The following is a 26930-nucleotide window of genomic DNA, read 5'->3' as shown; positions in this document are numbered from 1 at the left end:
ATTACCTGAATAATACATCAGTGAAAGAGTGAATAGACAAAGAAGGGAAAGAGTAAGTGAGCGAGTAACGGCGGCTTATTTTCCAAGCAGTGAAAGGCTTTTCTACCTGTGTGTTGCTGCTCCACGGTGGGCAGACAGTGAGCTACAGTGAGAGGTGAAGTGTGAGCCGCGCCGTTAGAACCTGGGACAAAGGAAGAGCTGAACTCCAGAACCTCAACTGGGCACGTCCACTGCCCGAAGTGAAAGCTCTCTGAAGTGATTATCACTCATTCTTCCGATTTTATGACTGGGAAATTAAAGAAACAGGTTGGGAAGACAGACCCGGAGGTCACCACAACTCGGAGCTCTGTAGCGCGGTGCCAACGACGAGCGTGAGCCACCCAGTGTCGGGAGCGTGGAGGAAGGGCCGTGATGGCCAGACTGGGACCTGGGCTGTGGCCACACTGGGATGCTGGCGGGTAGCTGCCTCCCCTCAAGTGCGTACTCTGAGCTCCCTGGGGAGCACGGCGCCTCACCAGCTCTGACCCTTGTGGCGTGTGCATATGCAGGTGGGTGCACGGGCACACACATGTGCGTACACACACACGCACACACGCACAAGTATAGCATCTCACCCCAGGCTGAGGACACTTAAGGCTCTGCAGCAACAAACCTCTGCCCGCCCTGCCCCCAGTCTAGCCCATCTCTCCTCAAACCCATCAAAGGAAGCTTTAGGAGGGACTGACCTGGAGGGATGAGGGGGGAAGGAGGCGCCCACCAGGCTGGTTAGAACTGGCCGAGTCAACCCCACTGATCCACAAGGAACCAATTTCAGAGCCAGCTGTCTGCCCTCCCACCCCAGGCCACCATTCCTCCCTGTGGGGCGCTGAGCAGAGTCTCACCAGCCTGCACAGGGTCCTCTTGACCTCCCAAACCAGGGTCCCGAGCAGAAGGCTGGAGGAGGAGACACGACTCTACCGCCGCACACCTGTCGGCAGGTGAGCCCCAAGGAGACAGACATCCCAGACACCCTCGGCAACCTGCCGCTCCCAAGTGCGGGAGCGGCATCAGAAAAGAGCTGGGACAGAATCAGTGTCACTGCAAACAGTCGGGAAACTGACTCAGGAATGGGAGGGGGGACCACCTAAATATGGTTTATTTTAAAAAGGTATAGGGCTTCCCTGGTGGCGCAGTGGTTGAGAATCTGCCTGCTAATGCAGGGGACACGGGTTCGATCCCTGGTCTGGGAGGAGCCCACATGCCGCGGAGCAACTAGGCCCGTGAGCCACAATTACTGAGCCTGCGCGTCTGGAGCCTGTGCTCCGTAACAAGAGAGGCCGCGATAGTGAGAGGCCTGCGCACTGCGATTAAGAGTGGCCACCGCTTGCCACAACTAGAGAAAGCCCTTGCACAGAAACAAAGACCCAACACAGAAAAAATAAATTAATTAATAAACTTCTAAAAAAATAAAAATAAAAAAGGTATAATTTTGTGGTGAGAGCAAGTTCTAAAATACAAAATAATCGAAGTAGGAAACGTGGTGCTTAAAAGAAGAAATTCCTAAATTGAACGGTGCTGTCTGCTTTCAAAGCCTTGGGTCGTTGTAAACTGTGAAGAGCCGTGCACCGGCTAGTTGTCGCTATTCAGGGAAGTCCGGAGAGCTAAAGGGAAAAGCAGACTGTGCTCTGCTACTCGATTTAAGAGAGGTAAGCTAGAGCTTAGTGGATGTTCTTGAATATGGAATCATGTGGAGGCGGCTCTGGTGGCGCTCCAGGGTGGTGTGCTGTGTCAAAGAAGAGTTCAAGAGGCAGGGGGTGGGCGGTGGGAAGGAAGAAAGGTGACCTAGGTAGGAAAGGTGACCCAGGTATTCATATGCAAGGCATCTAGGGAAAACTGCTGGCTCTGACCTCCCTCGGAAGCTCTGCCCGCAGCCCCGTGCCCTGCTCCAGGCTCCAAGCACAAAGGACAGACACACTCACAATCCAATTTGTTACACTTCCACCTTCCAGGGAGAGAGGGAGGTGAAATAAAAAAGAAAAAAAATCCCATTATCTTTATCTGTCCTTCCCATCAGGTGCAGTGGAAAATGCAAACTGGGGCGACAGCTGCTGTGAACTCTATATTTCACTCAGAAGATAGTGTATCTTTTTATTGCATACAGGAATTACTTATTTCAAAAAATATACCCTTTCAGACAGAAGGGGTGGCGTAGTTCCGGGGCTATTGATGGGGCATTTGCTTTAAACCAGAGGAATCTCTGGAGGTCACGGCCTGTGGAGGAGCCTGCGTGGAAAGGGAATGGATGTTCTCTCCACCTCCCTGCTGTGTGACCAGGGCCCAGGCTCTGTGCCTCTCTGAGCTGCAGAGTCTTCTGTGCAGTAGAACAGAATGACATCAGTTATTTCCTCTGGGGAGTGAAGGGAGGAAACAAAGAGTCCCTTGGCTCAGAAAGACAAGTGTCCAGCCTCCTGCTACTGTGCGAAGCAATGAGGAACTCCTAGTCACGTTGGTCCCTCTGTGCCTGGCACAGAGCTTGCCCCAGGGCAGGCTCTTATGATATGTTGGTCGAAGCGTTTGGTGGTGTAAGGGGGTACCTATACCCGATACCTGTGCGTGGAAAGGGGCATCAGCTTACCCGATACCTGTGCGTGGAAAGGGACATCAGCTTGGTGAGGACAGCCTCACATATAGCAGAGCAGGGAGCCCCTCGCACTGGGCTTTGAAAACTCCCAAGGCCCACCTGCCCCAGCGCAGTCCCTAACTCCTGCCTGGGGTATCTTTCCTTCCCTAGATTCCAACAGACTGAAAGAAAGGCAAGTTCTGTGTCCTTCACTTTGGCTCTTACAATGGTTAGTTTTATGTGTGAACTTGTCTGGGCCACAGTGCCCAGATAGGTGGTCAAAAATTATTCTGGATGTTTCCATGAGGGTATTTTTGGATGACATTAATATTTAAATGGATGGGCTTTGAGTAAAGCGAACTGCCCTCCATAATGTAGGTGGACCTCATCTAATTAGGTGAAGGCCTGGGTAGAACAAAAGATTGACCTCCCCTGAGCAAGAGGGAATTCTGCAGCAGCTGCCTTTGGACTTGAACTGCAACGTGGCTCTTCCCTGGGTCTCCAGCCTGCTGGCCTACCCTGTAGATTTTGGACATGCTAGCCTCCACGCTAGACACTGAATGTTTGTGTCACCCCCAAAATTCACATGTTGAATCCTAACCCCCAATGTGATGGCATTTGGAGGTGGGGACCTTTGGAAGGTGATCAGATCATGAGGGTGGAGCCCTCATGAATGGGATTAGTGCCCTTATAAAAAGGACCCCAGAGAGCTCCCTTGCCCTCTTTCTGCCATGTATGGTCCCAGCAAGAAGACGGCCATCTATGAACCAGAAAGTGGGCTCTCGCCAGACACTGAGTCTGCCGACACCTTGATCTTGGACTTCTCAGCCTCCAGAGCTGTGAGAAATAAATTTCTGTTGTTTCTAAGCCAGCCAGTCTATGGTATTCTGCTACGGTAGCCCAAACAGACTCCTCCTAGTCTATTATTAAGTCCTCCATAACTGCATGAGCCAATTCCTTCAAATAAATCTTTCTCTGTGTAAACATATCCTATTGGTTCTGTTTCTCTGGAGAACCCTGGCTAATACAGCTCCCCATCTTGGCTCTTTAATGCCCGGAAAAGCAGGTGAAGGGGTAGAGGGGGTGGCGTGGGAAAGCTTCAGTCAGAGGAGCAATGAATAGAAGTGTCAGGAATGAGGGGCTAGGCCAGGCCAGGCACCACTGATGATGAAAGGCAGGGGGAGGGGTTGGGGCTGGATTTACTTGGGGCAATTACAGAGGCAGCTTAAAATGCCTTTGCTTCTTTCTGAGCTGGCCTGGGACAGATGTCTTCGCCTTTCCAGGGGCTGGGCATCAGGAGGGGGAAGGCAGTCTTTGCCCAATGCCCTCAGCTACAGGAGGAGGAGGCATGGGGGGGAAGTGAGGTGGAGGGGGGGATGCTTGGCTGTCTTGCCTCTGTCAACGCATGTGGCTCAGAGTCTTCTCCGTGCCTATGTGCTATGTGTCCCTTTGGCATAGATTAATTTTTGATTATAATCACACCTTATATTTGTAAACTGCTTTCAAAGCACTTTCACCTACATGATGGGAAAAACTCGCCTTGCCTCTCTCTCTCCTTGGGGGCCATGCAACTGAGTCAAATCAAACCTTGCGGAAGAAGCATTTGGGTCTCGGAGGAGGCCCCATTTTCTTTGTTATCTGGCTTTGGTAGAAAGAAGACCAGAGTTGTGGGAGCAGCTCCAGACCCTGGACTTAATAGAAAAGAAGGAAATTCCTCAGAAGAGCACCCATCATGGGAGGCCTTTGTGAGAAGTTCAGTATGACTCCCCTTCCCCAGAAGGATGGGGCCCTGAGACTCAAACTGCCTCCTTTCTTTGGCTTCTCCCCTTTACCCTCCCTGCTGTGAGGCCTCGTGCCTCCGGGGTGGCCCCTCCATCCTCCCCAGCAGCTCCTATGATGGGAAAGGTAGGTCCTTTGTCCTCTTGGGACCTGGCGAGCACTGTGTCACTGGAGGCCCAGCCCCTGGCCTGAGCAGCCTCTAGCTTAAGAGAGTAGCAGCTCTCAGGCGGGTCCTGGTTGCTGCTCAGCCCTCAGGCTTCCTTCACTCATGGTGGACAGCAGGAGGTGGGCGGCAGGAAGTGGATGGCAGGAAGTGGACAGCAGGAGATGGGTGGCAGGAAGTGGACAGCAGGAAGTGGATGGCAGGAAGTGGACAGCAGGAAGTGGATGGCAGGAGGTGGACGGCAGGAAGTGGATGGCAGGAGGTGGGCGGCAGGAAGTGGATGGCAGGAAGTGGACAGCAGGAGGTGGGTGGCAGGAAGTGGACAGCAGGAAGTGGATGGCAGGAGGTGGACAGCAGGAAATGGACGGTAGGAAGTGGAGAGCAGGAAGTGGAGAGCAGGAAGTGGACAGCAGGAAGTGGCCGTGACTGCTCTGGACACTGCTGCCTTCACTCCAGATACATCACATCCTTTCATTAATGATGCTCTGCTGGGCTAGAACCCAGCAAATGTTCTGAAGTTAAAAAGCAGCCCCTTCCTCTCCCAAGCTCTGGGTGTGTGGCTTCCAGGTGGGGAGGGCTGGTCTTGAGCAGCATCCACCAGCCATGACGTGGTCTCTCTCCCCCATGGGAGGTCACCCCATTCCCAAGCACCAGAAGCGCACAATTCTACATGCACCCGCAACCGTGAGCTCTCCAAACACCTTCGGCATAAAGATACAGGTTCTTATAACAGCTCCTCCTCTTGGCCCCGCTAGGCCAGGGCTCTCCTCCCACCCACCCATTTTGCAGATAATGACTTTGAAAAGCCGAGGGTGGACCCTGCCATGGCTCCCACAGATGAACAAAAGGCATGGTGAGTGCTACCTGGTTACCCTAGTGAATTCAACTCTCCCTGGGAGACCCATTATGGAGTAGCCCACTTAATTGTTTGGGGGTTGGAAACACAGGGGTCTTCCTTCCCAGGAACTGTTTTCTCTTGCACTGGTTCTGTAAGTGAGCCCTTGGCTCCATCAGTCTGTGGGACGTTCACGGCAGCAGAATCACCCACATACAGACACAAATGCCCACTCCAACTCTAGGGACCAGTGCCCGGGACACACATGGACACCCTCGCCCAACACCACCCCCGCCCCCCACTGCAGACTCTCACAGCTGCTTCCTCTTGGTCCTAGAAACAACATATACAGAGACACCTCCAAAGTGAACGGGAGCACATGCTCAGCCCGTCTCTCTCCCTGGGGCCATGGAGCTCCAGGCACAGGGCCAAACACATCCCGCCAACAGCCAGCCAGGAGGAGATGGGGGAAGGGAAGCAGTAAGAATTGAGGTGAGTGAGCAGAAATTCCTGATCCTGAGTCTTTAGGCATCAGAATTTGGGGGCAGGTGGGGCGAGGCACTGGGAGGGGATCAAATTCCCTGTGGAGTTTAGAAAATAGCACAGACGCCCATCTGTCTTGGATGGCTTAGCTGAAGCCAGCTTAGAGAGGCCAGATGGATGGATTAGGGGCCTCTGGAGGTCCTCCCACCTCTATGTTTCCACCAATCTCCAGACCCAACCACATACACACAAAAACACCTTTTCCTCCAGGCCCAGGACCAACAAACAGACACATACCGTTTCCTTACCACTATTATCTTCATAATCAGTAACAGCAGCAGCCAATACTGAGTACGTACTATGGGCCAGACAGTGCATCAGAGGCTTTTACTGCATCATCTCCTTTCATTCTTACAGTGAGGCAGGCACTATTATTAATCTCCATTTTATAGGCAAGGAAACTAAGGCACAGAAAGGCTAAGTAACTAGACCAAGGCCACACAGCTAGGACTTGGTGGAACCAGGACTCAAACCCAGGCATGTTTGATGCTGATCCACAATGCCACACTGCCTCTCCTCAGCCCCGGCCTCTCTGGAGCTTGGGGCTCCCCACTAGGATTTCCCCAGGACGATATCTTATTAAACACTCGGGCAAGCCATAACGGGATCCAAGGACAGCTGGCCCTAAGTGGCATCCCTTGTTTATATAGGCTATGCGATCTATTCGTGGAACATTCAAATAAAATGTCATCCTACTCCCCAGTAGGCTGTCATAGCTCATTTTTCTCTATCCTTTCTCTCCATCCTCCATCACTGACCCAGATCCCTCTTGCCTTCGGTAGTCAGCAAAAATTAGAGGCACAGAACAGAGGCGACGGGAAGGGCCTGGGGGCACGACGCAGGTAGTGGCAAGACCTTGGGCCACACAGATTCAGACTAAATCCTCTTCACTGCCGATGTGACACCTCCACTCCCACCCCTCGGCTACTCAAAAGATCCCAGAGGCAGTCAGATCACCAGCAGACTGTGGTCCCCCCTCTGCTTACTGCTCACTAAGTGGCCATGAAGGTGCACCTCCTGGGCTCCTGGGGGCCGTGCACGCCTGCTCCCTGCACCCTGGCTCCACTGGTCGGTAAGAGGGGCTTCCAAGCAGTCACAGCACAGCCTCCTGGGTGGGTGGCCCTACTCACCCAGGTCCATGTCTGCAGCCTTGGGCCGGTGGGAGCAGGGCACATTCTTGAAGATGGCGTCCAGAATCTTCTCCTTGACCTGAGTAATGGTGTCGCAGTTGAGGATCTTCACTGGGACCTCAGGGCTGTTGGCATTGTCTGGGTTGACACAACTCAGGACCTGCGGGCGGTGGGGAGAGGCGGTGAGTGGGGAGGGCAGCATGGAGAGCCCTGGGAACGCCAGCCGCATCCCGCAGTCCTATCCTGACTGGCTCCGCCTCGGCAGGTTGGACTGGACAGGGGCGGGGCGACCCCAGCCAAGCCCTCTACCCTTCCCGTCCCCACAAGCAGCAGGAAAGCGGTACAGCTTCAGCATCACTGCAGGAGTAGGAGCTCCATATTTCACTCTTCACGAGAGACTCCATTAAAATCCTGATTTATCACAGGGAAAAATGTCCAAGCAGGAGGGGGCAATGAGGGGCAACGTGTCAGAGAATGGACACTACTGCATGTCCCCCTGCCACCCCTCTCTCTCTCTCTCTCTCACACACACACACACACACATACACACACACACACACACTCACTAGGCAGCATCTCAGCAGCACACCCAGACCCTCGCCCACCTCTGAAACCCCCAGCCCCCATCCCTGTGTGTCTGTCTGTCTTTCTCATTACTCTGTCCCATACACACACCCACACTAATGGGAATCTGGCTCCTTTCTCCAAAGATTTCATGTGCTTCGATTTTTGTGAGGGTTCTGGGCTGATCAGAGGTTGGAGAATCTGTAAGAAGCTTAGCGTGTTCTTTAAAAATAAAAAGGTGCCCTTTAGGGCTTCCCTGGTGGCGCAGTGGTTGAGAGTCCGCCTGCTGATGCAGGGGACACGGGTTCGTGCCCCGGTCCGGGAAGATCCCACATGCCGCGGAGCGGCTGGGCCCGTGAGCCATGGCCGCTGAGCCTACGTGTCCGCAGCCTGTGCTCCGCAACGGGAGAGGCCACAACAGTGAGAGGCCCGCGTACCACAAAAAAAAAAAAAAAAGGTGCCCTTTAAAAAACTGCAAGTTCAGGCCACCTGACAGCCCTTCCTGGCTCCAAACCTGAAACCTGGTATTAGGGGAAGAGGCCACCCTGGCTCAGGACCTCCATTTCTCTTTTTGGAATTAGTCAGATAAGTTAAGACTCTGCCTAATGCACCAAACTATATTTTTTCCTTTAAAAAGTTCTGGGCCAGGGTTTACCTGGTGGCGCAGTGGTTAAAAGTCCGCCTGCCGATGCAGGGGACACGGGTTCCAGCCCTGGTCCGGGAAGATCCCACATGCTGCGGAGCAGCTAAGCCCGTGCACCACAACTACTGAGCCTGCGCTCTAGAGCCCTTGAGCCACAGCTACTGAGCCCCTGTGTCACAACTACTGAAGCCCGTGCTCCGCAACAAGAGAAGCCAACACAATGAGAAGCCTGCGCACCGCAACAAAGAGCAGCCCCCGCTCGCCACGACTGAAAAGAAAGCCCACGTGCAGTGGCGAGGACCCAACACAGCCAAAAATAAATAAGTAAATAAATTTATTAAAAAAAAAAAGTTCTGGGCTATTTCTAACAGTTTTGCTTCTCTTGCCGTCCTCAGCGTGGGCTCTCTCTCCGTGGTGAGATCGTGGGGTCTTTGGGTGGACCAGAGTGGATCCGGGTGGGCGCTGTGGGTCCCAGGTGCTGCCAGATGGCCGCGCCGAGCCGGGTTCTGCAGCCCGTCTGACCCTGCTGCCTGCGCCCTCTGTGCGCTCCCTTCTCAGAACCTTCACTGTACCGCCTCCCCCGCCAACCATTTCCCCACCGTACATCTGGTCTGCAGATCCAGACGACAGCCTTCTGCCCATCCCCACCCGTTTCTGGTCCACGTGGCGGCAGTCAGAACCCTGGCCCCTGGACGCCTGCCTTTCATTAGCGACCAGACTGCTGTGAGCTCCCATGGGAACATGCTCATTCCATTAAGAGAACCTCCTAAATCTATAAAACCGAACTGTCACCCTCAAAATGTTTTAAACCGAAAACAATGCTGGAAGGAACTCTGGACCACGTGCTCCTCCTGTGTGCCCTCTCCCGGCCATTCCCTGCCTCCTAAGAGCCTTCCGGGACCCCTCCCAGCCCCCCTCCGTGGCCAAGCACAGCCTAGTACTTGCTGCTGCCCTGGGGTCCTGAGCTCTGGGCCAGTGGTGGTGGTGGTGGAGCCTGGCCTCCCTCAGGCAGCATCACAGCTTTTTCTGGGCTGTGAGACCATGAAGCGGGGGCTGCCACCTGAGCATGCCCCCCGACATTTCTGCTTGCCCCTGGGGTTCGTGGTGGGCCCATGAGAACAACTCTGTGGCTGCTTCAGGGCATCCGGAGAAGCAGCAGTGGCCCCACGGGGGGACGGGGTTCCCTGGCCGCTGGCCAAGCCCCAGCCCCACGCCCAGGTCTCTTGGCTTTTTCAGAGCAGCTGCCTGGGGTTTGTTCTGCTAGGTCAGTGCTTCTCCAACTTTCCTGTGAATAGAATCACTAAAGGGGTTTTGTGAAAACGCACATTCTGACTCAGGAGGTCGAGGATGGGGTCTGAGACTCTGCATTCAGGCAGGATCACAGGGGAACACCTAGCACTCTAGCAGCTCCCAGTTTATGCCCTTGGGCACGCCCAGCAGCAGGCCCCACGGCCATGCTAGTCCAAATTCAATCTAATTAATCACTCTACCACCAGAGCCACGGGGAGGAGCTGGGAGGCTGGCTTACCAGGGTCTTGTAGTCGATCTGCTGGCGGATGAGCTTGTCCTCGCTCAGAGAGTAGCGGGCCTCGCCCGTGATGGCGTCAATGGGCCCCTTCTCCATCTGCTGCTTGATGGCGCAGAACAGGGAGAAGAGGGGCTCGCCGGCGCACTCCTGGACACGGAGGAGAGTCATGCTGTGCAGAGCCCGGCCTCCCCCAGCCTCTGCCTCTCCGAAGGGCTGCTTTCCACTCCTCAGTTACAGTTCTCTTCTCCTGCTCCCTCCCACTGCCATTCTTGAGCTCTCTTTTCATCTCCCCGGCCCCCTCTCTGCCCCTCTCCCCGCCCTCACTCCACCCTGCTTTCTCGGCAGCCCCATCAAGAGACAGAGGTCCTGGAGGGGTGGGAGAGGGAGGGAGGGAGGGAGACGCAAGAGGGAGGGGATATGGGGATACATGTATACATATAGCTGATTCACTCTGTTATACAGCAGAAACTAACACACCATTGTAAAGCAATTATACTCCAATAAAGATATATATATAAAAAAAAAAGAGAGAGGGACAGAGGTCAGTCCTCGGTGGCGTGAACTCCTTAGAAAACAAGTTAGTAATTGGAGGCCGAGCAGCTCTTCCACCTCCCAGGCACGTCCTCGGCTTATCTACCGCCACACGCGCTCCTGGACCTGCCCAGGACCCTCGTCAGCCTCAATAAGTCTCGGGCCGGAGGGGCAGGAGGAGAGCAAGAGGGAAAAAAGGGAATGCAGGGTCTTCTCAGAAGCTCATCTCCCCTCACCTGTGAGAGAGCGGCCTGTGGGGACCGTGCCTCTCAAGCCAGGCCTGACCGTGGGTCTCTGTCTCCTGAGATGGTCAGGAGCCTGTCCCCTCCATGATAAGGGAAACTACATTTCTCGGCGGGGTTCTAGGAGCTAGGCCCCAGCATCTGTGGACTTGTGGGCCGTGGAGGAAATAGGGGGGATGCTGGTTCATTCCCAGGCTGGTGGGGAAACTGAGGTAGGCCCAGAGATCCCCCAGAATCCAATCATACCTTGAGGAACTTGTAGAGCAGGAAAGTAAACCAATTGGTCAACATCTTCTCAGCCACCGACTCAGTCCTGGCACCAGTCACAGAGGGACCCAGCAGGGCAAGACAAAGACAGAGGCAGCTGGTCAGACCTCAGGGGCTGGGAGGGCAGGGGGATCTGCACGGCTCTTGCTGCTTAAGGCTTTCAGGCCAAATCTTAAGACCCTGAGGGATACCTGAGTTCCTTGGACTCCTAGACACACCATAATGATAAGACAAGCTTTGCCTGCCAAGCGGGGAGATGACCTTCTGTGCGCAGGCTCCCGGGTGAGTTTCTGTGAGAACGCGTTAGGGCAGCCCCGTCCAATTGTCCGAGAGCACTTTCGGGGTGGATGAAATAGCCCAGTAGCACTTTGTGTTGTCCAGCATGGTAGCCGCCAGCCACAGATACCTACTGAGCACCTGAAATGCGGCGAGTGCATCTGAGGAGCTAAACTGTTTATTTACTTTAAATTAACTTAGAGTTAAATACTCACGTGTGGCTCATAGCTACCACACTGGTGATAGCCTTAGAGAACTTTATAGGATAGGTGTGTTCCTTGGGGTAAGAAAAGAAAAGAAAAGAAAAGAAAAGAAAATCTGGGAGATACTCATTTGGCAAGGGATAGAAAAGAAGGTGGCAGGGGAAGAGGGTCATGGAGAAAGGCCAGATAGACTAGACTGAGCCCATCGCCTAAGCTAAAGACTCCCAGAGTAGGTGGTAACATGGAGCTGGATACCCAGCTCATTCCAAGAGACGCCCAAATTGTCCTGTTTAAAAGGCTTCCATGCACTTTGGAACTTCTCCTGGGAACCTTTCTAGTGTTTTATTTGCAATGACAGGGAGTTCATTCTTGAGTCTAATTTGCATCTTTCATGCTGCTACGCAAACCCACTTATTCTTTTACTTTGGAAGTGCAAACACCACAGCAGCATTACAAACCAAAGGACACTTTTGGTTGCAATGGCCTTCAAGTACATGAACAATTTGAATGGCAGCGTAGACAGAGGCAGAGGGTCTCGATTTCGTAGAAGGCAAAGCCACGGTATATGGTTATTTCTGCACACGTGACCATGCAGATTTCAACAGTGTCGAGGATGAGGCATCCCACGGTGTTGAGAGGTGGACCCTGGACCCGGGCAGAGCCCAGAGCAGGTGCCAGGAAATACTTGCTGTGTTGCATCAGGCAAGTTGCCGCGAAAGACCTTTAATTCAAACACAGACTGGACCAGTGGTTTTCAAACTTCACTACACATTCAGATCCCCTAGGTTTCTCGCTAAAATGCTGATTCTGATCTAGTAGGTGTGGGGTGGCACCTGAGATCCTGCCTTTCCAACAACCTCCCGGGTGATGCTGCTTCTCCTGTTACCAGACAGCAGTGAGAGCTGCAGGGGCTAAAGTTTCCCAACTTGAGATGGTGAGGTGGGTTCCCAGAGAGGCCCTGAGGTGTCCGTCCTGATTCAGGCTCTGACTTAGATAAGGTGAGGGGATGGAAAGATGACCTCTGAAGAGTGCCCAAGAGAAAACCTCTGATAGAGAGGGTCAAATCAGGGGAGGGTTAGAGCAGAGGGAGGAGAATGGAAAGTGGATTTAGGGGCAGAAGAAAAACCACGGGGTGAGCAGATGGGCCGTGGTTGAGTCAGAGGCACCAACATGATGGACAGGTTCTTCTAAGAGGGCGTGGGGTGCACCCTGGCCTCTGGCCAGGTCAGTACCTGACCTTGGGGGGGCTTGGCTGCTCCGGGGAGCCCTGCCCTGGTCTCCCTGAGGGCAGGAGGGCCAGGCCGGTGCGCTGGGCTGGGTCGGACACCCCGGGGCCGCACCCCTACCTCCTGAGCAGCAGCTTGGGATGGTTCTTGCTCTCCAGGTTCTTGTCTATGAGGTCAGCCAGCAGCTGCTTCAGCACGTCAGTGGCATACTCCAGCTTGCTCTGCAGCACCGTCATGATGAGCGAGGCCACGTTGCCGCGGTCACGCATGGAGAAGCTGCGCTGAGACTCCAGCGTGCGAATGAAGGACAGCAGGAACGCCTTGTTGTTGATGAGCTGAGCGAAGAGCTTCAGGCCTTTCTCCACGCGCTCCTGCCGGTAGCCCGGGACCTGCGGGGGAGACCCAGGGGTGCGGGAGTCTTAATTGCCGCCCGAGAGGGGCGAGGCCGCATGGACACCCCACCGGGTGGGCCGTGCACACTGCTGACCCTCCCATCCTCCCATTCACCCACGACAGGCCACCTGGCTGATGCCACCAAGTCCTTATCTAGAGCCGGGCGCCACATGTGGTGTCTACCTAACCTCCATCACAGCCCACGAGGCAGGTCACTGTCTCTAGAGACAGAGAAAACGTCATCATTAGCATGGCGTTGACAAGGGGACCCCACACCACTGGAGACCACCATCACAGTCCCAGGAGGGACTCCAGGAGGTTGGGGATGCTGTGAGTGACACCCTTGCTGGGGGATCACCAAACCTGGGCCTCTGGCTAACCTAATGCTGACCTGTCTCTGGCCCTGGGGGTCCTGTTGACAGACCAGTGGGCTCAGAGTCAGGACTTCTGGGTTCCACGTGGACTCTGACATCCCCACGCCACATAAGCTTGGACAAGTCCCTTTACTTCTCTGGGGGCCCAAGTTCATTCACCTAAAAAAGGGAAAGCTTAAGCCCAAGAGCCTCTCAGGTACTCCCTAACTCTAGCATCTGATGTTTTCCTAGGGATTCCTTTTGAGACCCTGCTCCATGCAGGGAAAGGGAGGGAAGAAGGTTTTATCTTCCTGCCTGCATCTTCTGTTCACTGGGAGGTCCGTGCAAGGGTACAAGGGTGTACCATCCACTCAGCAACATGAGCCAGCGACTGAGCTGTGCACGGAGGATGCGTCTCTGAGATGCACGAGAATAGGTACAGCGGCACCATGCGTCATGCCCCAAATGGGAAACAACCAGAGGTCCAGCAACAATAGGAGGGTTCCAGGAACTGCGGTGCATTCACCCAATGAAATGCTGCACAGCAACAGGGATGAAGGACCCACTGCTACTCACAATAACAGGGATGAATCTTGCAAACATATTGAAAGAAAAAAGCCACGCTCAAAAGAGAGCATACTGGACAATACCATTTAAATCCAGATTTAAGAAAAACAATTAACATTCATCAATGGGAAAAAAAGGGTTTTCTGGGGGCGGCTGTGACTGGAAAGGGGCACAGGGGGACTTTTGGAGGCTGGTAATGTTCTGCTTCTCGATCTGTGAGCTGGCTTAATGGCTGTGTTCACTCGGGGAAAATGCGCTGAGCTGTGTTCTGATAATTTGTGTATTGCTCTGTCTGTATACTTCCATTAAAACAAAAAGTTCACTTAAAAAATGAAGCACGGCCTCTGCCCTGGAGGGAAGGCCCTCTGAGAACACGGAGCAGGGCATCTGGTGGGAGGTGGCATGCTGGGGGAGGTGAGGCATCCAAAGGAGGTACCATCGAAGCCTCATCTTGAGGGATGTGTCCCCCCTGGCAGGGGCAGGGAGAGTACATGCACCAGGTCCTTGGGAAGGAGTGTCCCGTATGGAGCAGTAAAGAACACAGTTTCAGAGTCCGCTGAGCTTGCATTAACTTCATCACAGTCATTTATGAGCTGCAGGACCCTTAGGAGACTCAGTTCCTTTATCAACAACATGAAGGTACTGCAGTTAATATGTATACAGACCTTACTCTATGCCGAGCACAGTTCCACACGCTTCAGAAATACTGACCCATGTAACCCACCCAACAGCCTACGAGGTAGGTGCCATTATTACCCCAGGGTCCCACGAGGATAAGGAACTTCCCCAGATCCCGAGACAGAGAAGCGTCAGACCGGGCCACGACCTGGGCAGCTGGCACCGTGTCCTGCCCCCTCTTGGGACCCCTGAGAGCATGGAACGAGATGCGTGAAAAGCCTCAGCACCATCACAGTCCAGTTACGGAAGGGCAGCAATTTCAACCGGCTTCACTCTGAAGATTTTAAACTGGGGAGGCCAACAGTCTCAAGGCCCCTTCAGTGGGGGGACCCCTGAACTCTTCAGAGAGACACTCGCATTGAACCAGCAGCTCCCACAGGTCAGGAACATGCATGTTTCCAAAACAGGTCCGTTTGCATTTCCTTTGCCGCTGTGCTGGTACACAGCTGTGCTGGTACACGGAAGGCTGGTACCTCTCCAGGCAGTTCTCAGGAGAGAGCAGAGCTCACCAGAGCCAGGGTGGTACCGGCCAGGCCACCGGCGGCTCCGCCAGGCTCAGCACAGCCCCTCCTGGCGACCCTCTGGTTCCCCAAGGTCTCCAGCCTTGGCTTGCCTCCTGCCTGGCCCCCCTAGTCCCCCACTCCACGGCGGCTCTTGAGGGAAGAGCAGGGAGACATGGTCACCTCACTGTGCCACTGTGTGGGGCCTCAATCTGCCCAGACGTCTGTCTCCTACTGCCCAGCGCCTGACTCCGAGACAGCCCCTCCCACGTAGGCGTACCCGTTTTACCTCCCGTCTCCTTCAGACCTCTCAGAAGACATTTCTCTAATTTGTCCCGATAATAAGAGACAATGCCACTTCCTGGGCTCCCGCCATGGGCAAAGGACAGTCTTGGCACACTGTACACGTTGGTCCGATGAAGCCTTCTCGTGACCCTCTTTTAACAGCCTCTCAGGGAAGCTACCATGGCTTCCCAAGGCCAGCCAGCAGGACTGCCAAACCCCAGCTTGCCTGGCTCCTGAGCGCCCGTCCATCCTGCGCATCCTTGGCCTGTCTGGCCTACCCCTGGGCCTGGGAGGTGACTGAAGGCCAGCTCTGAGTCCCCCCTGCAGCGCCCCGTGCAGGGCCTCCTGGAGCTCAGGTGGCCGTCCGTCGAGGGCAGGGGAGCCAAGTGCAGGCTTGGCTTGTGGCGCCTGGAGTGGAGGAGGATGTGCTCTGGACTCCCTGGCCTGGCTGCACGCTCCTTCTGGGCAGCAAGGCTCAGGGCCCTGGGAAGGAAGGTTTAGCGAAGCTATCTGCAGGGAAAGAGCATCCCTGTAGCAGCATGGGGTTTGGAATCAGAGAGACTAACAGACTCATACATGGAGGAAAGCCCTGTCACCTCCGGGCTCTACTGTCTCATCTATAAAATGAGAATATGAGTGCCTATGTCATAATGTTTCAAGAACATTAAGTAAGATGATGTATGTAAAGTGCTCGGCACACACAGAGCGCGCTTCAACAGCAGAAGTTTTATTACCTGCCTCTCCTCCATTGGCTGTTTCCACTGATCCCTCTTGCCCCAGAGTTTCCAAGGTGCCTAATGCATTGGCACAGTGGCTGGGTGTGGAGAGTAGGCATTTTCTCCCCCTTTCAGGAAGAGGGGATGGAGGGAAGTGCCTTGGTAGAGAGTATCTAGAACAGTTCCCCTGTGTAACTTGCACCCCTACTGCCTAAGCAGACGGCACCCTGAAACAAGACTTTCTTTATTCACCAGACGGTCCGATAATTTAGTTGAAGTCTGAGAGTATAAAACTGGATAGTAAATTTTCATTGTAACCCAATAGGTTAGAGTTTAGGAGGCAATGATATAGGTGGAAAATGAGGTGTGTGGTTACTGTTTGCTCTCTGTCTTTGAAGGACCGGTGTGTGATCAGTGCCTGGGCAACCCCTTACCCAAATGCCCGGACTGCACCAGACGGTCACAGAAGAGAGGCCTGGTAGCCTAACCTCCAGGACAGCCTAGAGCCAGAGGACCCCATCTTCTTCACACCCACCTACCATGCCCATCCCAGTGCCTGAAAAGGTGCAAACCCTGCTTCAGATTAGTCAATGGCTTCCCTAGGAATGTTTCCAAACCCGGAAAACCAATAGAGAGAAACTACTCCAGTGGCAGGGAGAGGTTGGAAACACATAAGAAAAGAACCCTCCACACAAGATCTCTGGATCTTACAAAAGAGGCTGGATCTCACATAGCCCCAAGCTAATGTGGAACAGTAAAAGTTGATTTCTGTCTGTAAGAAATTAATTAATGAGTTCAATGGAAATGAAAAAGTCTTATATTCTAGGTATATGCCCCAAAAGATGGAAGCAGGAGCTCAAACAGATATTTGTACGCCCATGTTCATAGCTGCATTATCACACTAGCCAAAAGGTGGAAGCGGCCCAAGTATCCACAGACAGATGAACGGATAAATAAAATGTGGTCTCTACACACAATGGGCTATTATTCAGTCTTAAAAGGAAAGAAATTCTGTCACGTGGTACAACAAGGATGAACCTTGAAAACATTTTACTAAGTGAAATAAACCAGTCACAAAGGTCCAAATACTGTATGATTCCACCTATATGAGGTACCCAGATTAGCCGAGTTCATAGACACAGAAAGTAGAATGGTGGTTGCCAGGGGCTGCAGGGGAGGGGGAGTGGGGAGTTACTGTGGGGAGCTACTGTTCAATGGGTACAGAGTTTCAGCTGGGGAAGATGAAAAAGTTCTGGAGATAGACTGTAGTGACGGACAGTAATGTGAGTGAACTGAAGGCCACTGAACTGTACACTTAAAAAGAGCTGAAATGGTAAATTTTATGTTATGTATATTTTACCAGAACTTAAAAAAATCTGTGTGACCTGCTTGATTCAGAGCCCATGCCTGACGATTAACCGTCTCGTGGTCTCCAACTCAGGGAAGTCGGTGAAGCTGACTGTTAACTCCATCCTGAGCAGAAGGATGCGACGAGAAAGTCTCCCCTTGTGATAAAGGCAAGGACAAGAGAGAAGCCTCAGGTTTGAGGGGAAATTCTAACGTGCCAGATGAGGAATCAGGCCACGGTAGGACGTGCTGTGACTTGTAACGGGGCCCATGGGAACAGTCTCGGGCAGAGGTGAGGTGTCCACCCAGGGAGCATCTGGGGAGCCATACAGGCTGGTCAGGTAATCATCAGAACCCAGTAGCCCCGATTCTCAGAGGCCTTCTTGGGCAGCCCTCCAAGGGCTGAGCTCATCCCACAGCCCCTGACCGATGGGCGGGGCAGGGGAGTCAGGGACTCCTGGTGGTGCAGATCTGCACGTGCCCTGGTGAGTGTGTGTCCAGCCTGCAGGGTGGGCGGTGTCCCAGTGAAGTGAAGACACTGTGGGTCTCTGGACCGTACCGAACAAGGGCTCTGAAGCTTTCTGGGCAGGGGTAGGAGTCTGCTGCATTTCACTCTGCAGCCCCAGAAGCCTCCGGTGAGGGGCGCCTCAGATGCCTGGGAACAAGGCAGGCGGGGCCAGGGCAGCACACAGTGGAGGAGGGAGCTGGCTCCCAGCAGCGCTCTGAGGGCGCCCAGGGCTTCTGTCTTGTGAGCCCAGCTTGCTGGGCGGGCTCCTGGGCTGGGCACCTTGCTGAGGATTAAGCCTAGGAGTTGGGTAGCAGTTTCTCTCAGAAAACTAGCCCTGGAGGAAAGGCCCGGGGAAGTGCCGCTGGGTGGGGATGCCACCAGCTCTCAGCAAGGGGCCTGGCACAGTGCGGAAAGGTAATGAGAGGGAGTCATTAGGATGCTGGTCTCGGGCAAAGAGGGCTGCTAGAGACAGTGAGGCAGGTCGTGCACTGCACGCGTCCAGGAAGGGCCGCATATGGTCGGTGCCGTCTGGAGCGGTGCCGTGTTCAACCTGCACCCTCCCACAGCATCCTGTGGGGGATGAGCCCTGGAGCTCCCCTCCACTGCCCTGGGCAGCCCTTGCGAGTGCACTGCCCTTGGGTGTGTGCTACATCAGTGCCAAGTCAGGCCTGAGAATCTAAACATCTACGGAGATGCAAGGGCAGGTGGGAAAGCCATAAGCTAAACGGGATCAAATGAGAAACAAGACCATACGATAGGACGTGGCATGATTTACAACATGGGCCATAGGACTGGTTGGGAAAGCAGTGTGGAGTGTGTGTGTGTCCATCAAGAAAACACCTTGTGTGGGAGAAGGCTGTCTCCCAGCCCGCTCCAAAGTATTCGGGCTGCCCTACAGGGATGCCAGCTTGGAAATGGTTTCAGAAAATCTGATTTAAAAGTTAAATGCTTATGGACATATATACACTACCAAATGTAAAATAGACAGCTAGTGGGAAGCAGCTGCATAGCACAGGGAGATCAGCTCGGTGCTTTGTGACCACCTAGAGGGGTGGGATGGGGAGGGTGGGAGGGAGATGCAAGAGGGAGGAGATATGCGGATATATGTGTATGTATAGCTGATTCACTTTGTTATACAGCAGAAACTAACACAACATTGTAAGGCAATTACACTCCAATAAAGATGTTTAAAAAAAAAAGGTTAAATGCTTAAAGCAAATCTACTTGGAATTTTGAGCTAATGAAAAAGAGAAAATAACTTTACATACTCATCCTAGTTGAATTCTTATTTTGAGGAGTGTGGGGACGTTCAAACACAACTTGCCTTCCTAGGACTGCCATTTCCACCCTAATTCAGGCAGACACACAGACATTCATTTATTCAAATCATTCAACACTTCCTGCATGCCTACTATGTGCAAGCACTCTGCTGGAAGCCAGAGTTACAAAGATAAATGAGGTATGCACAGTCTACACAAAAGTCACACACACACGCACGCACACACACACTCTTCATTCCACAATCAAGTTGGAGAAATGTGCGTGGGGGGCCCCAAGGGCCCTGGGGACTTGCTGCATTTCCTGCAGAGGGACACAGGCTCTACGTCCCCTTGGAGAACCCATGCAGACATTCCCAGGGGGTCAGTACCTGCTTCACTGTGCAACTGCGGAGTGACAGGTCTGTTTCTATGTTACGGACAATATAAATATGGAATCAGTCTTATTTTCCGTGGTGTTTTGGCCAAAGATTTTTGATCCATCCAAATAAGTCTCCAGAGCCGTAGGGCATGACACGGACACGGCCCCTCAGAAGCCACGCGCACAGGCTTGTCCTTAGGATATAGACTCTGGAGTCTCCCTGCTGGACTCGGATCCCTGCCCCACTCCCTCCCAGTTGTGTGGCCTTAGTTTTTTCACCTGTGAAATGGGTGTACCTGCTTCGGAAGGCTCTTGGGAGGTTAAATCAATGCACATGTGTAAAGTACTGAAAACTGGCCCAGGATGTTAGTCAACAGTCAACTCAGGGTAATTATTCCTTATGATGATTATTGTGCCCTGGTTTCCTCATTTATATTTTTCGCATTTCTCTGGTATTTATAAGTCATTCCAAATCCATTTCAGAACAAAGCATAATATGAATATATGCTTAAGCCAGACACTATGCTAGACACTAAGTGGGATAAAATGTTCACAAGATGAGGTCCCTGCTGGTACAAAGGCAGTGATGTTCTTACCACTCACATTCCCACCTTTGTCCTGAGTGCAGCCGTTATCTTTCCCACATTTATTTACTGAGCACCAACTAAGTGGTGAAATCCCTTATATCGTGGTTTCTTAAACAAGGGTCCGTGAACTTCCTACATCGTTTGTCAGATTTCCCGTTTCTGTGTCTATGGACAGTTTTTCTGAGGAGAGGGTCTTCAGCTTCCATCCAATTCTCAAGGGATTTATGACCCCCTAAGACCCAAAGCCCTACTCCCACCTCTGCTCTGAGTTCCCTTTCCTCCCGAGGGACGGGCTGGCAGCAACGGCGGGGCAAGCTGGTACCCCACCCCTTGGGCAAGTCTTGTCCCCTCCCTGGCCTCAGCTGACCCTCCTCTGAATGAGGTGGCTAGACTTGGTCACCATCGTCTCTCTCTGCACTAACACCACAATGGGAAAGGACTTGGCCACAGAACTGCTTCTCACCTCGAGGTCCCGGAGGACAGGGTGGTCTTCAATTCCCGGGAACAACACTCGCATAGTGTAGGTTCTGTAGTCCAGGAAGGGAATCCCAGCTCCGTCCAGGTCACTGGTCAACTCGTGGATGTCCGTCTGCAGCTCGGCAAAGGCTGGCACAAAGACAAGCCCGTGAGGCTGCTGGATGGGGCCCAAGAGCTACGCCGCCTCGGAACACTCAGAACCCTTTCCCAGGCCCCCAGAGACCCGCACAGTGGACCCGAGTAGCGCAGGAGTGAGGAGGAGGGGGATGTTTTACGTAGCTGAGGTGAACTAGCTGAGGTGAACGATGTAGGTATGGGAGAAAGATGCAGCACAAGGAAACTTGCCTTGGGCCAAATCCCTTCCAAAACATGAATGGGGGGCAGGCTGTCCGCAGATGTGAGCTGCTGCTGGGGCCAGGAGGGCCTCCCCCTCTGAAGATGAGGGCTTTGGCTTGCAAAATATGCTGGGGGTTAGGGGTGATATCGAAGGACAGAGTGAAGGGGGCAGTTCCAGTGATGGCGAGTCTGTTTCAGATTCTGTGTTTTACAGTGGGTTTCCTTATAGGAGTTAAGAACTATTTCTTCTGAAGTCTCAGTTCTTGGCCACGCAGCTTACCGGAGCCACCAAACCACCAAATGGGGCCAGATGAAGGCTCTTGCCCCACTGATATATCCCTTCTGGATAAATATGCAGGGTGTCCCTATGTCCTTCCTTTCTCAAGGTCATGCTACTCAATGGTGAATTATGATCTGCATATAGGTACCGCGGTCTGTGGAGACAGCCCAGGCCTCCGGCATGGTCACGAAGCTGCAAGACCACCCCCCGGCCCCCGAGAAAGTTCCACACACGGACCCACTGTTACACAGCCGTGTGATCACTCTCTGTCCTGGGTACAGCCCTCCACCCTGGGAGGTTGTCAGAGGTCATGTGCTCAGCCCTTCCTTCTCCCATTTTTTCCCTTAGCACACGCAAATGCACATGTACACACATGCATGCAAGCACACACACACACACACACACAAGATGGATTAATACATGCCTGCAAAGAACAGCCAGTGGATACCGACTAAACAATACTTCTTTCTATTTACATAGACAAGAATAAGGAAAAACTACTTTGTGGGCTCAGAAGGAATTCACAAGCCCAGTGTAGCTCCAGGGCCCTCGAAAAGCCAGCCCTGCACCCAGTGGTCTCTGCTGACGACGTGACCACAACGCGGCCGCCCAGCTGCTGCCGGCAGGACCCCACCACACCCTGCGGTGCTGACCTCCTGCCTGGGGACCCTGGGTCTCCGGGCCTTGAGGATACCAGTGGTTCTGGTTTGCAACGGGGATGGCGCCGGGACCCCTGGAGAGGCTGCTGCAGACCCCTCCTGTGCTGCTCTCTTTCTGCATCTCTGCTCACACTGACGCGGGGGGACCTTGTCAAGAAAAGTGACTCCGAAGGTAGAGTAACCCTAACACATCTGAGTGGAACCTACACCAATACGTGTGAAAGGGGAGCCAGTGAACCTTTCTGGCATGTACCGTCACCAAAATCCCTGATGAGAACTCGTGTGGGCTGAGTGAGAAACACACGTGTGTGTGTTTGTGGGAATGCGTGCATGGGCATGAGCGACCGCCTGAGTGGGCGTCAGTGAGTGTCTGTGGGCATGTGTGCACGCATGTGTGTGTGTTTATATATCCAAAGGTCGGGCCTTGGGCGGGGGCCAGGCTGGGCCTCTTCGGGGTCTGTATGTGGCTGACGGCCTGACTCACCGTCAAGGCTTTGGGAAGTCGCCTTCCCTGGACCCAGGCTGCCCTTTCGGCGTTCAAGAGCCAGCTCGGGGCACCTCTGGAAAACACTTTCAAGGCGAATCCTACGTGCCCTTTGCTCTGTCATCTCTCTTCCCACCCACGTGACACAGCCTCTCCCGAGCTAGAAGCCAAGGCCCTCCCCCGGTGTCCCCGAGTCAGGACTCCCTTTGGGACTGCTAATTCCTCCTTCTCCGGAACGTTCCAAGAGGAACCTGGCTTCACACTGCCCCCGCCGCCGCCTCCCAGTTGGGGTGCTCAGCTGGCGGGGAGGAAAAGGAGGGAGCTAGCTTTTTACAGGTCTGCAGCTTTCCTTCAAGTCACTGAGCGTCTCCGACATTCAAGGCCTCACGCCTGGCACATAAAAGAGATTCTAATCACTACACCTAATTAGAGGGAAGAGTACATTGCAGAGAAAAAAATTAAGCAGCGTAAATATAATAAAAGGCAGTAATTAACAGTCCCACAAGGCGGATGCTGTGTTGACAGCTGAGGATGTGGAGAGAGGATGGAAGGGACCCGCTTCCCCATTAGAGAGCCACGGCCTCCCTGGTGGGAATGCCAGAGCCCCAGGTACAGGCTGATTACTCCGCGTATAAATCTACAAAAGAATCAGCTCAGACTCTCCCAGGGTGACTCACGAACGGTCTCCTGGGGGTGACAAGGGTCTGACTTCTACACTTCCTCCTTGGATTTAGTGCGGCTGATTTCACTTCATGGTGGTGTTGGTAATTTTTTAAAATACAAGCTGTAAAACGCTCTTGCCTCTAAGTCTCAGATCAGCCCTCCAGCCTCACCTTCCTTCTGAAAGAAGATTGCTTGAGGGCGTCACGGCAGGGCGCCTCCGGGTCCCCCCCAGAGGAGAGGGCAAAACTCACCCGGCCGGGATCCTGGGCTGGACACGGCTCTAGTGGGGTCTGAAATGATCCCGGCCTGACTTGAGGTAGAGAGTCTGGAGGCGGGAGACCCAGGCGCAGACCCAGCGGCGCCCGCCGCCCACCTCTGCGGCTGTGTGAGATGCACGCGCTCGCACGCACGCGCACGCACACGCACTCGCACGCACGCACACGCACTCGCACACACGCGCACGCACGCGTGCCCGGCCCCCTGCCACTCCGGACCTTCCTTGCACTCCAGGGCCACGCGGGACTCCAGGTTGTCCATCTGCATCTGCAACCGCTTCAGCGTGAGGTCGCTCTCGCGGGACTTGCGTTTGTAGGCGATGAGAACGGCCACGATGAAGATGATAAGGAGGCCGCCGGCCACGGCGATGCTAACGATGGCGGGCAGGCTGAGCGGGCTATCCGGGGCAATGTACACCATCCCCGGGGAGTACTCCATGCCACCGACTCGGGCCTGGGGGGACACGCGGGGGGAGACGGAGCTGGGTGTGGGCACAGAACATCCTAGGCAAGGGTCCCAAGCCACCCGTGAGCTGGTGACCAGGGTTGCGTGAGGGAAATGGCTCCAGGGAGGAGAGTCATTGCTGGCTGTAAAAGCAGACAGGAGGGCACCTGGGGTGGAGGGAGCGGGGGTGAACAGCTCAGCGCAGGCCACCCCCACAACTGGGAAAGCCACACATTATATTATTAGGGAGTGAACTCGGTTGTCTTCATGAGGAAACAGCACTCAACTGGGATCTAAAAAAGCCTACGTGCCATCAAAGTCCGGATCCCCGAAGACTCATCCCATTGTGAGGACAGATGACAAAGGCACAGGACGTGATATTATGTCCTGCCCGGGTCAACGATGGTCCTCTCCTGGAAGGGTCTCTTGCCTCTAACAGGTGACACAGCACATCACTGAATGCTGTTTCGCATTGCCCTTACTGTAGCACCAGCCAGTATGGAAAGAATGACAATACGGAAGAAAAACGTCTGAAGTGGGACGAGGAGAAGGAACTGGGAGTGTGGGAGAGCCAGGAGGAAAGTTCCAGAAGGCCAGAATCCCCTCCCAGAAAGCCCTGGTGGCCCAGGATGGAGCTGGACCGCTCACCCCACCGCATCCTGAGTGCCTGCCCATCCAGGGTGGAGTCCCACCAGCCTCACCATCACTTTGTGCCGGCCTATGAGGTTGGGGGACTCGCAGAGCAGCTGCACATCCGACACTGTGACGGTGCACGGCTTCTCCCCGACCAGCACGGTGTAGTTCAGCTTTACATTGCCCCCAGCCACGGGCGGGATCAGGTTCTTGCCCTGCATGGACAGGAAAGCCCAAGTTCCCACCCCAGAGTCAGGAGCACAGCTACTGGCTGGCTGACATGTCCTCCCACCTGGAGGTCCCATCCCTCTGGGGAGCTGGTGGAGAGGCCACCTTCCCTAATAAGTCCAAAAAATTCACAACACCTATACTACTATTCCCCCTTCCTCAGTGGGAAATCAGTAATCAAGGCACTCTTTTCAGCTTGTCCCAAAGGCAGCTTCAGAATCCTTCTCAACACAGAGCTGTAATCAGTCACTACCAGTTGCTTCAAATTGTCACATGAGTTAAAATTAATTTTCTATCCATGCTCCAAAGAAGCCCTATAAGGTGGTTTGCAAAGGGCATGGGAGGAAGCAGTAGGAGCCTTTGACCTCCCAAGTCCTGGACTCAGGGGCCAAAGCTGGGAGTCAGATGGCCAGGGTGGATCCAGCTGCCCTGACCAGGTTTCTGTGGCCCCTAAAGAGAGTGCACCTCTCAATACAAACTCAAAGAGCACATTTACCATAGTCTGGGCTATAACACAACCTCTGCTAGCTAATGACACCTGCCACAAGATCTGGTAGAAGCCCATGACTTGCGGCCTCCTCCTGTGACTTGGAAAGCCTCCCCTTGCATACAGTGGCCTCCTTCCTCCCGTCTCACTCTACCTTTAGGATGATGGGTGTGCCGGGCTTGAGCTCCAGAATTCCTGAGGGACTGAAGGCCTCAAACACAGGATTGGGATAGTAGGTAAAGTTGGTCTTGTTGAGGATTAGCAGGGACTGGACGTTGTCCAGGATGAAGCCAAACTCCTCGGGCCTCTCCGTCAGGTCAGACTGGTGGTCGGGCCCCAGAGCGAGGGCAGGGGCCTGGCAGGTCATCTCAGTAGCGTTCAGAACCTCGCAGAGCTGGGGTGGAGCCGGAGAGGGAGGGCTATGTGGCGTGTCTCCGCACACCTGCAGCCCCAGACACCCGCCGGCTCTCCCCCGGTGCCGTCGTACGGCGTGGTGTTGACACGGCACAGTCATGGGTGGATCCCCACAGCTCCCGTGGAGTCAGGACCACACAACCTGGGCACTCAAGGACAAGCTCTGCAGCTGACACCTACCTCTGCCCTGCCCATGGCAGGCACTAGGGTATCTCTAAGCTAAGGAATGGCACTGGGGGTCAGAGGATGGAAGAATAAAGGTCTTCCATCCCTTATTAAGAATAAGAAACCCCAGAAACCCAGAAGAGATTGCTCCTGCATGCCTGTACCTCAGAGTGTAGAAATGGCCTCATGTCTGCTCCCCCATCCCGCCATCCCAGTGTCTGGGGCGTCACACGCAATGGGTCATCGGTGTCTAGGGTGAGCCTGCCTGAGCCCTCGGAGAGCCCACACCCTTTAGGGCGGCCACGCGCCGAGTGCACAGCGCCCCCATGAGCCCCACCAGTCCCGGACTCACATTGATGTGCTCCTTCCCTCCGTGCTTGGCGCGGATCTGGGGGTTCTGTATGAGGTCCAGGTGAGTCCCCCTCACGGCGATGGGTGTGTTCCCACTGGTGGGGAAGAAAGAAGGAGGCGTGTAAACACAGGGACAGGAATAGCAACAGCGCCTGATGACGATGATGATGACGATGATCTATCAGGCTGCACCCTAGCGCTGAAGACGATGATAACCGGCGGGCAGGGTAACGCTCACGGGGACAAGATGACACGCTGACTGCATCATAATAAGGACGAGCCCTCAGCAGCCGAGGGGAAGTCAGTGATGACCAGATGTCCGCGGCCGTCCTGCACTGAGCTCGTTCGGAGCGCGGACACTGCACGGAGGCCGGGCCTGTAGCACGGCCCTCTTGGCCCCCGAGGCCTCCTGACCTGAGCCAGCTGCTTCTCTGCAGTCTCCCAGCGTCTCTTTCCCTGCCCTCCCCAGTCTCAGGGAATTTTCTTCACCCTGGCCTTGGCCTAAGGGAAGCCTCGCTCCAGACGACCCTCCACCAGACCCTCCGAAGTCTGAGCACAGCCTTCTCCCCCAGGACAATCATACCACACATTTCCACCTTAAAGGCTTCAGTCGGCTGGGACATGGGAAAGGCCAAGGCCCAGCCACTCAGGAACCTCCTGTAAGAATGCAAATCTGAAATGCTCCAGGGCTCTCGCACCCTGGGGAGTCAGCCAAAGCACTGCTAACGCCCAGCGATTAGGAGACTCGTCTTTGGGTAGCTTTTCAATGGAAACCTGGACGCCACTGTCCTATCTTCAGGGCCACTGAGAAGCTGGCATGGGATGGAGGCTAGCTTCCTTGGGGGCTACTCAAAGGAAAGTGATGAATTATGTTATCTGCAATCAGGGGAGTATCATTGAGAAGAATCTATTTAAAACAGGTAAGTGGTTAT

At 54.1% G+C, this 26930-nt stretch overlaps 1 protein-coding gene across 3 annotated transcripts in view; it reads right to left on the bottom strand.

The window, feature by feature from the left end:
* LOC132419362 (plexin-A4) overlaps positions 1-26930 on the bottom strand; it is a 97587-nt gene that overhangs the window by 22034 nt on the left and 48623 nt on the right. For all 3 annotated transcript variants that reach the window (XR_011246345.1, XM_069540398.1, XM_060003285.1), the window contains exons 13-21: positions 26000-26093; positions 25223-25462; positions 24422-24568; positions 23495-23729; positions 20565-20707; positions 12650-12918; positions 10804-10870; positions 9785-9931; positions 7050-7209 (exon numbers count right to left, since the gene is read on the bottom strand). Coding sequence is in view for 2 of the 3 variants with exons in the window: in XM_069540398.1 (XP_069396499.1) it covers positions 7050-7209; positions 9785-9931; positions 10804-10870; positions 12650-12918; positions 20565-20707; positions 23495-23729; positions 24422-24568; positions 25223-25462; positions 26000-26093 (1502 nt within the window). In the remaining variant the exon portion in view is untranslated. The remainder of the gene's footprint in view (positions 1-7049; positions 7210-9784; positions 9932-10803; positions 10871-12649; positions 12919-20564; positions 20708-23494; positions 23730-24421; positions 24569-25222; positions 25463-25999; positions 26094-26930) is intronic.

Source organism: Delphinus delphis, unplaced genomic scaffold (genome assembly GCF_949987515.2).
Source record: "Delphinus delphis unplaced genomic scaffold, mDelDel1.2 scaffold_424, whole genome shotgun sequence".
NCBI classification, from domain to species: domain Eukaryota; kingdom Metazoa; phylum Chordata; class Mammalia; order Artiodactyla; family Delphinidae; genus Delphinus; species Delphinus delphis.
The sequence above is the reverse complement of the archived record's forward strand: the minus strand, read 5'-3'. Positions and strand labels throughout refer to the sequence as shown.